The sequence below is a fragment of the Eublepharis macularius genome, chromosome 8, assembly GCF_028583425.1.
Source record: "Eublepharis macularius isolate TG4126 chromosome 8, MPM_Emac_v1.0, whole genome shotgun sequence".
In the NCBI taxonomy this organism is placed as follows: Eukaryota; Metazoa; Chordata; class Lepidosauria; order Squamata; family Eublepharidae; genus Eublepharis; species Eublepharis macularius.
The window spans coordinates 100,613,042-100,627,800 of NC_072797.1; the positions used below are offsets into that span (position 1 = coordinate 100,613,042).

General features: G+C 38.8%; 1 protein-coding gene across 3 annotated transcripts in view; it reads right to left on the bottom strand.

Moving 5' to 3' along the window:
• ENTREP1 (endosomal transmembrane epsin interactor 1) overlaps positions 1-14,759 on the bottom strand; it is a 45,863-nt gene that overhangs the window by 18,715 nt on the left and 12,389 nt on the right. For 2 of the 3 annotated variants that reach the window (XM_054987506.1, XM_054987503.1), the window contains exons 2-6: positions 12,642-12,698; positions 8,685-8,795; positions 7,636-7,764; positions 6,315-6,422; positions 6,064-6,197 (exon numbers count right to left, since the gene is read on the bottom strand). In XM_054987506.1, coding sequence (XP_054843481.1) covers positions 6,064-6,197; positions 6,315-6,422; positions 7,636-7,764; positions 8,685-8,795; positions 12,642-12,653 — 494 coding nt within the window. In that variant the 5' untranslated portion in view covers positions 12,654-12,698. The remainder of the gene's footprint in view (positions 1-6,063; positions 6,198-6,314; positions 6,423-7,635; positions 7,765-8,684; positions 8,796-12,641; positions 12,699-14,759) is intronic. The other variant, XM_054987504.1, reaches the window with a different exon arrangement.

The following is a 14,759-nucleotide window of genomic DNA, read 5'->3' on the forward strand; positions in this document are numbered from 1 at the left end:
TAACATCAGGTGGGTAGCCATGTTGGTCTGCAATCAAAGAACAAAATCCAGGTCCAATAACACCTTAAAAACCAACTAGATTTCCAAAGTATAAGAGATTTGACTTTTGAAAGCTCATACCTAGGAAATCTAGTTGGTGTTTAAGATGCTATTGGACCCAGCTCTTGCTCTTATTAATATAACTATTAACATTACAGCTTAGATGATATGGATCTGGAAAATAATTATCAACATGCTATTTATAGTACATGCTTTTTGTCTTTGTATTTGGATTTATGATGTGTAAGAGTGTCTCCTACAGACTGTCATAACTTCAGAAGTATCAATCTGATTTTGACATTTCTTGGATCAAATAAATGTGACACAAAGGTTTGAAGTAGCTGCGTGGGATAGTTAGAGTAGTACTATAATCCAAAACCATGTTCTTGCCATAATTTCTGGTAGTTTGGGTGGCTGAGCCCTTACACAGCATTGCACTTGCAAAGGTAGAGTTCCTGCAGTTATGTTTGGTAGGACAACTCACCTTCATTTTGGTATACGCTGCATTTCTCAATTGGCTCATTATTTTATAAATCTCTTTGCACCTAAATGGATGACAAAGGAATCTCTTAACATTGCTAAAGACAGACGAGAAGCAAAAAGGTGACAGAAATAGAGTCAGAATTCTAAGTGCAGTTTTTCAACGACCTGCACAGAGTCAAAGAAATATATTATAATAACCACTACAAACAAATAGAAAAGAACAAAAAAAAAGAAGAATAACAAGAGATCTGTTCCAGAAGATTCAGGAAATCAAAGGGAAATCCACAGCTTGGGATTCTGAAAGATCAGGACGGAAATACAGTATCTGATTAGTACAAAATAAAAGAGACAATACACTGAAGAACTATACAAAAGAGATGGATGGATGACAGATACCTTCAAAGAAGAATAATTTGACAAAGAACCAGAAATCTTAGAAAGTGACGTGAAAGCTGCCCCCAAAGCAATTGGGAGAAACAAAGCACCTGGAGTAGATGCGATACCAACAGAGCTATTTCAAGCTTCAGAAACTGAGTCCATCAAACTCTTAACAAGGATCTGCAAACAAACAAGAAAAACAAAACAAAGGCTCCCAGACTGCAAACCATCTACATTCCAAATCCAAAAAAGTGGGTGCCAAAAAGTGCAGTAACTATTGGGCCATCACGTTAATTTCCATGTAAGCAAAGTGATGCTCAAAATTCTACAGTAAAGACTCTTACCATATATGGAACAAGAAATGCCAGATGTTCAAGCTGGATTCAGAAAACAAAGAGGCACTAGAGATTACATTGTAAATTTATGATGGCTAATGGAACATACCAGGGAATTTCAGAAGAAAATCAGCCTGTGCTTTATAGATTTCAACTAACTTCTGACTGTGTGGATCATGAAAAGCTATGGATGGTGTTGAAAGAAATGGGGGTGCTACAACATCTGATTGTTTTCATACGCTACCTGTCTGGAAAGAGGCTACTCTTAGGACAGAATAAGGGGAAACAGAATGGTTTCCAGTTGGCAAATATGTCACACAAGGATGCATATTATCTCCTTACCTGTTCAACCTCTACGCGGAGCATATGATAAGGAAAGGTGAATTAGATTTAGAAGAAGGTGGAGTGAAAATTGGTGGAAGGAACAGTAATAATTTGAGATATGTAGGTAACACTACATTAGCGGCATAAAATAATGAAGACTTGAAACAACTACTGATGAAGGTTGAAGGAGAAAGCACCAAAGCAGGATTACAGCTGAACATCAAGAAGACAAAAGTAATGACTACTCTCAGAAGACTAGGATGCAACAATTGCACAGACAACTACAATTTCCATTAAATGTTGAACCACATTTACATGATGGGCTTTCAAATGACAAATCTGCGGGTGCAGATATGCTAAGCAGCTCTGGAGCCTTTCCCAAGAACAAGACAATACTTGCTGCTTATTAGGGAAGGCTTTACCAAAACACTGATGTTCCCTGATAAATGTACGTTAGATCAGTAATGGAGTTACGAGAAGTCATAAGAAAAATAACCTAAAATAATGTTTGCATTCTGAGCTGTCGATGCAGAAGTCTTCAAGCCTAAACAAAATGTTAAATAAAACTACCAAACATAGAAGATTTGAAATTCTATTTTAGCAGCAAAACTAGTGCAAGATTTAATTTCTCTTGTTCCTTATTCCGTATTCTTCCTATGGAAGCTTTTCTGCAAGCCTTAAGAGTTAACACAGTTATTTTAATGAGCAATTACTTAATTAGTATTTTCACTTCTGGTAAGACAGAAAGATTGCAAGTAGCAACTGCAATGCTCAGCATGTATAAAGCAAGCATTTGTGTTTACCAAGCAGTGAAGCAAACAAGCTAGGAAACTAAATGCTTAAGCAAAATAATACACTTCATAGGGATTAGATTTGGACCCTGCAATGTCAAAAGTTGAGGGATTCATGCTACTGGTATGCATTTTGCTGGGTTTCAAACTACCAGAGGTATACGTTGCCTAAATGGCATTTCCATCCCACAGGTATTTCAAGGAAACTGGTTGAGCTGTGTTTTTTTTCTGAAAAAGTACACCATGCCACTATACAAGCAACAGTTTTACCAACATACTCCATTTTAAGATGCATAAACATGAGACAGAGGGAGAGAGATCTGGAAAGGGTGGTGCAGAAATGGGCAGAAGAGAAACTCAGGAGAAAAAGGTCACACATCATATTGAAATCTCTTACTGTGAATTGGTACAGAACTGACCTGAGAGTGACAGTGTGTTCCTAAGTGCAATTACACCCTGCAAATCCCACTGACTTCATTGTTTAGGGTGGCACTGTGAATCCTCTCTTAATCTAGCAAGACAGAAAATTAAATCTCTTCTACTGCTGTGGAGAAACTTCTGTGTTTTCTACAGATTAATCAATACGAGCTACAACACACCACTGACTCATCTATTCTTTGCAGTGTTTTATAAGCAAATTTAAAAACAAGTTTTATGCTTTATTAGCTCTACAGGTTCTTCAGTATATGAGGGTAGTAAATTATTTTTGGGTTTTGTAATCAAATTTTATGGTGAGTGAGATACTACTAAAGCCCTACCTGTTTGTTACAAAAATATTTCAGCTGGGGTGGATATTAAATGCCCAGCATTTATTACTTTGCAAAGAGTTCAGTACCAAATTCTCTTTAACACTAGTAAATTTGGTGGTGGAAAGTACCATCAAGATATAGTTGACTTATGGTGACACCTGCTGGCGTTTTCAAGACAGGAAACTAACAGAGGTGGTTTACCATTGTTCTGCACAGTGACCCTGGTTGTCTTTGGAGGTCTCCCATCCAATTATTAATCAAGGCTGACCCTGCTTAGCTTCTGAGATCTGATGAGATCAGGCTTGCCTGGGCTACACTGGTCAGGATGAGATAAATTTACAAGGAGTGAAATCCTATTCATACTTATACCACTGAACATTGTAGGACTTCTGAGTATAACATGCATAGAATCAGGCTGAACACATGAAGATGTTTTATACTATATCTGACAATTGGTCCATCAAGGTCAGTATTGTCTACTCTGACTGGCAGCAGTTCTCTAGGTTGAGGTCTTTCACCTTCTGTCTTTGTAACCCGTTTTCTTCATTATAGTATGTTATAATTTAGACAATTGTTGTTGCTTACAAGAGTTTTTTTGTTTGCTCAGTTTTCTAGCTCTCTAAGCCTAGTTCTACCGTACTGTCTACTGGAGGTCCTGGCTGCTTGACTGAATTGTTTTTAATTTTTTGTAATCAGCTTTGAGTCTCAGTGAAAAAAGCAGGATATAAATGAATATCATCATCATCTTTTCAACTGGAGATGCCAGGGATTGAACCTGAGGGGTTGGCTGTCATCAATATGCTAACAATACCCATCTCTATATATCCTTACCCAAATCTCCTGGTAATGTGGTAAAGGTCTGAATCATTACCTGTCTGCTGTAGTTAAATTTGAACAATTGAAACTGAAATTGAAATTGAACAGACTGAACAAATTGAAACTAAATCCTGACAAGACAGATACAATGCTGATTGGAAAGGTGGAGATTTTGAAGGCCACTGTGCTTCCTTCTTTAGATCGGGTTCAGCTCTCACTGCCTTAGTCAACAGCTTGGAGGTTATACTGGATCCAACATTACTGCTGGAGATGCAAGTTAAGGCAGCTGCAAAAATGCTTTCAACCAACTTAGTTTAGCCTGAAAGATGCCCCCTACCTTGACTCCGCTGATCCAGCTACCTGGACAGGGCCGGATCTAGGGTTCCCAGCACCAGGGACAACCCAAGTGGCGCGGGAGGATGCCCGCACCACTCACCTGCCCCGCTGAGGGGGCAGCCAGCTTGCCGCGCACTCCCTGTCCTGCGGGGCAGGCGAATGGCACAGGCGGCCTTCCAGCCTTCCGTGCCACTTGCTTGCCCTGCAGGACAGGGAGCACGCAGCAAGCTGGCTGCCCCTTCAGCTGGGCAGGCGAATGGCATGGAGGGCTGGGAGGTCGCCTGCGCCACTCGCCTGCCCCGCATGACAGGGAGTGCGTGGCAAGCCAGTCGCCCCCTCAGCGGGGTAGGTGAGTGGTGCGGGCGGCCTCCCAGCCCTCTGTGCCATTCGCCTGCCCAGCTGAGGGGGCGGCCAGCTTGCCGCGTGCTCCCTGTCCTGCTAGGCAGGCGAATGGTGCAGGTGCCCGTTCAGCCACCTGCACTGCCGCCGGTGTGCTCCCGGCAGCTGGCAGCTGTGCCCGGCGCCCCCTCTTTGGCGGTGCCAGGGGCAGACTACCCCCCCTCCTCCCTTGATCCATCCCTGATCTGGACCCATAGCACAATAACATTGAGACTAGACTACTGTAATGCATTATATGCAGGTCTCCCCTTGAAGTCAACTAGGAGACCTGAGTTGGTGCAGAATGTCACAACTCAGTTATTTTCAGGAGCTAGGCGGAGCATGCATATCAGCCCCATTCTTTACTCACTCTACTGACTCCCTATCAGTTGCTAGGTACAATTCAAGGTATTGGCTACCACATACAAAGCCTATCATGGCCTTGGACCCTCATATCCGCAAGACCACGGCTCCCCCTAAACTTTGCTCATTTGAGCAGGGCATTCTACAAGTGACACCCAGCAAATGAGCAAGATCAACAACTGCCCATACACCTGCATTTTCTGTTGCAGCTCCCACCTTATTGACTTGCCTGCCTGATGAGATCAGGAAGGTTCTCACTTTCTTGGCATTTTGTAAACAATGCAAAACGGAATTATTCAGGTCAATTTTACAAAGACAATAGGGCTTCATTATAATGGAACTGATTCAGGAAGGATGCTTTAATAAAGGAAAAGAGAGTGTGGACTATACTACTGAGTATAACACATACTAGCTGTTGCTATATCATATGTAATTTTTGCATTGTTTAATATGCCGTGTTAATATTTTGCTTTGTTTCAGCTTTGTTTCTAGATTTTTGCTTGGTTTTAATTTCCGTATCCTAATTTATTACATTGCTTACTGGCAGCCCCGGCGCCAGGGTTACTGGCGCCTGAGGCAATCCTCGTGTGCGTGCCCTGTGCATGTGTGCCCCCGGGCTGCGCAATGATGTCATCACGTGACATCACGTGAGGCAGGGGCTGCGGGCGCCACGGGGCAGGAGGGGGCGTCGGAGGGGGTGCTGGGGGTGGAGGAGTGTGCAGCACTGCCGCTGGCCAGCCCCACACTGCCACCACCGCCACACGCCCCCAGGCGGGCGCAGCAGCCCCCGCCTCACGGCCTCAATGGTGGTGCCGGCCTTGCTTACTGGACGTCCTGTCCTACTGTTTTACACTGTGTAATCCATCTTCAGTCTCAGTGAGAATGGTGGACTACAAATAATATAAAATAAAAGAACTGCTTTGGAAAGCAGTTCCAAAATACAATCCTATTAAGACTTACTTAAGCCACTCCTAAATGATCACTTTGAGGGAAGTGGAGACATTAATAGCATAAAGTTCTTCTGCTCAAAGAATTATCAGACATTCAAAATAGAGAATTTCAGTATTTTACCTGCCATTCATCCTAGGAGTACAAGAGTAAAATGTAGCAAAATATGATGGAGGTGGTACAGGTGGCACAAAATCCTCAGGATCAGAAATGTGGCTTTGTTCTTCAACTTCCTCAACAGAAACTTGGGGTTCTTCCTAAAAAAATAAATGTAGGTTTTTTCATTTTTGAATGCTTGAATCCTAAACAGATTTCATTATATCTTCTGCACCTCTGCTGTTTAAAAAAGTAAACCGTGCCTTGCACTCACTTACTGAGCTGGTTCTTCTCGTTGCAAATATCTGCAGGTAACGTAGGGCAGCTGCAACTAAACACACCGTTGTGGTCAAGGCATTCAGAGCACAGAGAGCAAAGAGAACTTTCTGTAGGGCAAGTATAAGATGTGAGTCATAAACACAGATAAAAACAAAAATGAACCTGCAAAGCTGTCTTATACTGAGTCAGGTTACTGATCTATGTATTAGTATTGTCTCCTCTGACTGGCAAGAGATCTACCTGATCCTTTTATCTGGATGTGGTAGAAACTGAAGCTGGGACCTTCTACATGCCAAGCAGATGCTGTGCAACTACGACAAAGCCCCTCCAGAATGAACACAATTTTTGAATTGTGAACATTTTACAGGAAGCACACAAGCATCTACATAAGATGTTAAAGCCTTTGATTCTCCAGAATAGAATAGAAGTGGTTAGTCGGCTATTTGCATTTACATTTTTAACTACTTTGTATTATGCTATTTAAAATACTGAGCAACAGGAATCACAATGGGTGATGTTCTTATTTCTGTGGTCTACCTGAAAATGCAAGATTATATCAGATTAAGCGACTGTTTTAGCAAATATTGTTCTGCTCATATTCTATACTATTCATGCATAATTTATGCATTTTTTTCATTTGTAAACACTTCAAACACATTTTTGTCCATTATAGAGAACTTAGTCAATGTGCATGATTCTGGTTGTTACTGAAATGCAAACAACAAACAGCAACTAAAATGGTTTCTTTCATCTTAAAATGATTAAGGTTATGATTATTTCAAAACGTCTGCTAGTTCACCATATTATGATTGCTTCTCATGCTGCTCTTTTATGACACAAGCCCCAGCTGAGTCATGACCCATGGCAGATGGCTCATGTTTATTTCTGAAAGTAAACCTGAGGCTCCACAAGTGACTGCAGAATTCACAGTCCTTCTTTCAGAGACAGATTCATGCATTCTCGTTCTCACATTACATTGTCATCTATTTCCAAACATGGGTGTGGTCTGTATATGGACTCATATTCAGTGAAGCTCAAGACAGTTAAAAATAAGGACAGATCAGTAAACTGTCACCTGCTTTGACCAAAATGTAAGAAATCTTTGCAGAGTTTTATATGCTAAAAGTTTATGTGCTGTTTGTTCTTTTATGTCCTTCTCTAATCCACTGAACAAACATACAAAGGAGAAAAGAAAAAATACTGCACTACATCTGAAAGCAGTAGACATTACTATACAGTAAGGAATTTCAAAAAACTACACCTAATTTTAATGTTCCATTTTATTTAGTGTAGTGCAATAAGTATTAAGTATTATCTTACCTTGAGTAGAAGGTGAACAGCACTGCATGACTGGACAGGATACAGCTTCAATGCATTTTCTTTCTCTGTGCATTTTACTGGCAGAAATTCTTCACAGCAGAAACAAAATTTACTTTCACCCAAATCAGCCTTTAGTATTGAAGAAAATAATGAAAATTTCAAATTGTCAGTATGAAAGTTGAGATATTTACAGCACATCTACAAAATGTATCATTTTACTGCTATACAATATGCTTAAATGTAGCAAAAAAATTAAGCTTTCCTGTGTTTTCCAAAAACACAGCTATAATGGAATGCAATTGTGTAAGTGTCTATATGGCTGTCACACATAAGGAAATACATTCTTTATGTAGGTGAGCTACATTTGTCTTAAATTTATGCAGTCTGCCTACTAAACACATACTAAGTTTGTGTGTTTGAAAATAGCACTTATAATATAAATGCCCAGTAGGTGAGATAACGTAGGGATGGGAGGAAGAGGCAAACAACAGAGGAAGGAAAGGGTAACAAGAGATGAACATGAGAAAATTAAGTTGCATTTACTTAAAGCAGAGATGTAACAGCCATCAAAACATTATCCTCATGACTACTACTCTTCCTGCAACATGTAGCATCACTTGGCCCTTGTTATAGCATTATGATGGTGTCCACTGAACCCATATTAGCAGTGGATCGACATGGAATTGAGAGTGGAGCAAATTATGACATTACACATAAAGTAACTAATATTACATGTTACCAGGAAGAAGAGAAGAAATTGACAGACAAGTTATTTTCAGAAATGGCATCATGCATTACTCCACCCTAAGATTTTGATTCAGTTGAGGATGAGAACTAAACAAATAAATCAGACTTACGGAAAAGATAAGAATGGATATGAAGGAAGAGAGAATATAGATCATTAATCACCATGGGAGATAGGATTTTGCTTTATAGTTTTTGATAAGCAATATTTACATTTCAGAGGCATCTAAAGTTAGTAAAGTTATGTATGACAACCAATGTCACCTGTGATATTTCAGAGCTAACCGGGTAAAATGTCTTCTCACCAGAATGCATCTAGGTACACTGGATACAAACTGAGCGCCTTGACATCCAAGGATAAATCCCGCCAGGTTCAAGAGAACACAGATAACAGAAAGCAAAACAAATAAATTAACCTGAAACAAAAGTAAAAACAAAAGGCAAGACATTGTAAGCATTCTGTAAAAACATGCCACCTTGTTCAGAGTATGCAATTACACTTATTTTCCTTCTCTAAAGTTTTATATAGTGTACTCAGTTCATTATAGCTATTTCCTTCTGTTACAGCCCTCTCTGGAAATGGCTATGTCCATTTTGAGATATTACTACTGTAACATATTATTGACAAGTTGGTTATGATGGAAACTTCTTATATTATTTTTCAGTGCATTCAATATTAAGAAATCAATACATGAGTTTCTAAATTTACATTGCAACAAGAGAAAGATGCTAAAAATATCCTATACTCCAGCAAGGACATAGGCACGTCTGAAGGATGCAGATTAACTTTTATTTCCTCATTGCTACCATAAACAGGACACACTGTTGACCTAACATACTTTTATTTTGCTGAGCCTTCTGCTTCTGGTGGGGACTTGCATAGTGCAACGGAACAAATAGATCCTCCATGCCCTCAACCGTCTCCTGCCTACAGGAGTTTAAAATCTAACACAATGATGCAGCAAGTCCTTCAATGGAACTTTTTCAATGAAATTTGTTTCTATCCAATTCCAAAGCATGGGATTACCATCACAAGTTGTTCACATGTATAGCAGTTGCAAATATCTCATTTGATTAACTAACTTGCATTATTGTATCCAGGCAAGTTAAATTAATTAGAGAGCTATTTGCAGAGCATTGCAATTCAGGATCTGGCAGGGAACCAATCATGTCATCTTCTGGACCATCAGGGAAGGCACCTCTTACTGGCCCACCACATCCCTGCTGTTACCTGTTCTCTTTCTGGGCAGCAGTGGAGATTGGGTCCCGTGGGAGGGATGAGAAAGAGGTAGCAACTGCTTCTCATCACAATTGTTCTTTCATAGACCAATGAGAAGTAGCAGCAACTACTTACTGTCTCATTAAAAATCTCCGTCTGATCCAAGAGACAAGAAACCAGAAGACAGCAGTGCTGCTTGTCACTGTTGCTCTCTCATTTGCATTATCCCAAGAAAGTGTGTGTGTGTGTGGGGGGGGGTGTTAATTAGTTGTGAGGGGAAAAAAATCCCTCCTTCTAAGCAGTGATGGGGCTTGGTCCCAGGTTACCCCACTACCCAAAGAGGAAGGGTCAGGTGGCAAGAAAACAAACTGCTTCTCCTCCTCACTCTTTGCCTTCCCAAGAAAGAGCAGGTAGGCAAATGAGCAGGGACAGTGGAGGAGGAAGAGGAGGAGGAGGAGATGCAGCCATAGCTGACCCATCTCGCCTTCTACTTCCAGTTAGCAAGGAAGACTGAATTCAAGCTGAGACTCTCCCCACCAAAATTCAGAGGGAAAGTGAGCAAGCAAATAGTGACAGCTGCATTTCTGATTACAAAAGGCTAGAGGAATAGGACAAGTAAGCAGTAGCAAACAGCAAGGAGCAGCAGTGGTTACCACCAGTAACTGGCTACTAACGTACTCCTCTCCAGATACTAAATAATGTCTATCTCTGAAACAAGCTGATCCAATGAAAAGTGTGATCTCTTGGAGACAATCCAGGGACTCACATACAAGATAAAACTCTGCCTAAAGTATGGAAATAATTAAAGATGTAAAAAGCCATCAAACGTAAATGGTCTCAATTTTCTGCTACACATGACTATCATAACATACGGCAAGGTTACCTATTTTAGAAATTAAATCTTGTCAGTAGAAGAAGATTACTATCAGAAACTTAAGGACAATGTGAGGAATGAATAGAACACATACTCTGTTATACATATTTCCATGTCGCAATCTGTCTAAATACTCTCCATCAGTCCTATTTTTATTTCTTACAGTACTGCAATTTTGAAATGGCTGCCATCTTAGCACAGCACACTAACTTCTCTACCAATGTGTTTACAGAATATTTAGATCCAACAGAAACAGGTTACTATGACTAAGTAAATTTTCACATTTTCTCACTATTCTGTTGTACAATTACAGTTACCTAATTCCAACTCACATGTGACAAAAGTTCACTTGCCAAATTACTAGGGGGAAGGGCACATCTAGGGGCAAAAAAGAAGGCAAATCTTGCTGAACTAAGAATAATAGAAGTCCAAGCAGAATAGCAGCAAACAGGAAATAATAATGATGATGATGAAAAGTATATGAACTTCACACGTGTTCTGTTCCCAGGGACAGGATGAACTTTATTATTCCTGTATCAGTATATACTTTAGCTTTTCAGATTTATAAATACATACTAAAATAAATATTATTCTCATTTTAAAATTAAAATTACTTTTGCCCTGAATCTTGAAAGTCACTTTACACAACACGATGAGGCAAATTTTATTTTCTTTAAAGCAAAAAATCAGATGTCTATGAATACTTACATATCAAATATACAGTACACCAGAGAAAAGAGTGCAGTGGAAGAGAATGATATAATAGAGACACACAGAAGTCATTATTACATTAAATATGCAGATTTCTTGCAGGGCAGAAACTGTTAGAAACAGGTGGTATTTTATATTTGATTAGAGGTTACGTTTAATTTTATTTATTGCTTGTTACATATACACCTTGCATCATTGATCGACAAAGGAATTCTCTACATTGCTGGAATTCGAGGGACTGGATTTAGTCACATAGATTATGACTGGCAAGCTGGCATATATGCCTCATCATCGCATCATCAGGAATTCCCAGCTAAACATATAGTAAACCTAGCAAGACACTTGTAAACACCAAGCTGGACATTATGCTTGGTTGAAGCACAGGAGAGTGCGTTTTTCTGTTCAAAATATACAATTTCATTTGTTTACTGCAAAATTTGCTTTCTACCTTCAATGTTTATTTTTTCCTGCCTCTCAGATGTTAGAAATTAAGATACACACATTAAAACAACATAGGCTGCAGCAGTTTGCAACTCTCAAGAACTGGGTAAATTTTTCTACAAAAACCTACAAAAAATTATAATTTTAAATTCTCTAATTATGTCAAAATATATCATTTTATATGCTTAAATTATAAAGATGAATTTTATGTTGTTAGGCCAGTAAAATAAGTTTAGGTTTGATAGGAAGATAAGTGCTGCATATATTCCAAGTTTTCGATAAATCTCCATTTTCAAAACAAAACAGAAAAATTCTGTGACCTCAACATTTTGGGAACTCTGCTGGTTGGCTGGTTGTAGAAGACACTACTTCAGGTAAGTTTTCCTTGATCCTCTTCTGTTTAGAGTACAAGATACTGACCAAACGGTCCAGAAGTTTCCTGGAGAGTACACAGCGCAAACTCTCACTGTAGTCCATATGGCAAGTGGACTATAATGGATTCTTCATCCTCAGGTATATTTAGGAGATTGTATTTGGATCTATGGAGGAGTGGTCCTCATCCATGAGTGGACTAATTACTCTTTTGACTAGTTTTAAACTGGTTTGTCTTTGTAATTTTACCCTTCCTTCTGCCTTCTGTTTGCACCTTTAATATAAACACACTGAACTATACATCTGATGAAGTGAACTCTTGTTCATGGGAGCTTATGCTGGAATAAATTATGTTAGTCTCTAAAGTGCCACCAGACTCCTATTTTATTTTGAAGCCACAGATTAACATGGCTATCCATCTAGTTAACATTGTACATTATCACTTCTAAAGTCATAAATCTCTTTATTCCTAACATTAAATAGTAGCATGAAAAATATACTCTCTCTCTTTATATGGGTTTATAAAAGAAACCTATAAAAAAGAAACATGCAAATCAGTTCAAACAGTGCTATTTATTAACAAAATCTTGCAACATGCTTTCCATTATTATTTTAATAACTATCATCACATTAACCAACACATACCAAAAGTATCATTGGTCTCTTCCATGTTGTTAATCCTATAATCCCTGATAAAATCACCTGCAACAACAAAACAAACATTTATTTATTTATTTAGCCCTACCAGCTCATTACCTACCATTAACTTCAGCATGTGCGCCCAAGTTCTCTTTCTTTCTCTATGCGCAGCTGGTAAAGAAGGATCCCAATGACCTCTACTCTTTCTAGTCACTAGTACAACAAATACATGCTCCAGGCATGACCCATTCAGTTCCATGTGTGCAGCAATATAGGAGCACTTCCCTCGTGTACAGTTCTTCACAAGGAGAGCTACTGAATAAAAAGGAGAGCAAGTTTGGTGTAGTGGTTAAGAGCAGCAGGACTAATCTGGAGAACCAGGTTTGATTCCTCACTCGGACTTTTGGCTAAGATCAAGTGTAGTGTAGATTCCCCACTCCTTCACTTGAAGCCAGCTGGGTGACGTTGGGTCAGTCACAGCTTCTCAGAGCTCTCTCAGCACCACCCACCTCACAGGGTGATTGTTGTGAGGATAATAATAACACACTTTGTAAACTGAGTGGGTATTAAGTTGTCCTGAAGGACAGTACATAAATCAAATGTTGTTATTGTTATTGTTGTTGTTAGGTCAATGGCAGGGGAATTCTGTATGTACAGGGAACCATGCAGCAGAGGACTGAAAAGGCCCCTTTGTCTTCAAGGGGAACACACCAATTTAAAATTGTAGAAAATACTCTCCATGATGCTGTCTTGTTTTGCTAATGCAACCAAAATATTTTCAATTGTTTCTTTTGTTCTTCAGTTTATTTATTTACTTCATTTATAATTTGCCTTTCTCCTCAACTAGAAATAATTAACTCTATAAATTTGGGTAATGGATTGCAGCACACACATCATCAGAGTCACATTTTTAGTAATTGCATCAATCAGAGAGAGGAGTCTGAATATCCCCTTTAAACCTTTTCCCCAACAAATGATGGATACCATTGTTTATCATATAACCACCACTAATGCATGTGCAACAATCTGCTAGCTAGATGGAATATTAAAAATGTCAGAATGGAACACCACCCCACCAGTACAGAACCTGTATGCACACATGGTGACTCATCCAGTCAGATATACATGCACGGAAATCAACTTCTACATGTATTTGTTCACATGAACATGAAGCAATTAAGAAATTAATGAAACTCCAAGGTTAAAATGATATACATATGAAAGTATTCAAACTTGTCATGAACTTCAGTAATAATTATGGAAAACTATTGGTTTCCTTGTCTCTGATTCTCTCAAAGTTCTAATTAAAAGCATTCGACTTCATAGATGTATATATAGGAAAGTCCCTGCAATCATACACTTTCTGTGCAATCCCAAGCAGAGTTACTCCCATCTAAGTCCACTGATTTCAAATTTAACCTCTGTTTTACAGGAACTGAAATACAGAGTTGTTAATTCCTCTATTTAATGATTACAAGGCAATGCTGAATACAGAATTCTGAAGCCAGTTTCCTTTTTCCTTATCTCTATTAACACTGCATAAACATTCACAAAGCCACAAAAATAAAAGCCAAGTGTTTCCTATATTAACCCCATTTAACCTTTGGACTTGAAATTAGGATTTGTATAGTTGCCATAGGTTTAAAAATATTGAGGCTGTAATGGGATTTTATACTTTGTTATTTGTTCAATTTGTTGTATGATTTCTTCCCCAAATTTGTTAAGAATTGGGCATTCCCACCAGCAGTGTGCATAAGATCCAATGTTACCACACTTCTTCCAACAAAAGGGTGAACTAGATGAGTAAATTACTGATCATTTTTTTGGTGTACCACCGTGTCATAATTTTGAAAGTTTGAAGCTTTGTATTCATTTCTTGGGAGTTAAATAGTCCAGAGGTCCATATTTCTGTCCATTGATCTTGAGTTATAGTTATATTACAATATGATGCCATTTACTTTGATATTTAAACATTTTTGGTTTGTTTATATCAGTAAGAATTTTGTAAATTTTTGAGATGGTTCCTTTCTTTTTTTCATTACAATCTAGGATTTCTTCGAATGCAGTTTTTGGCTTACATATTTTCTCTGTTAATTTGATTTGGTACACCATGTGTGATAATTG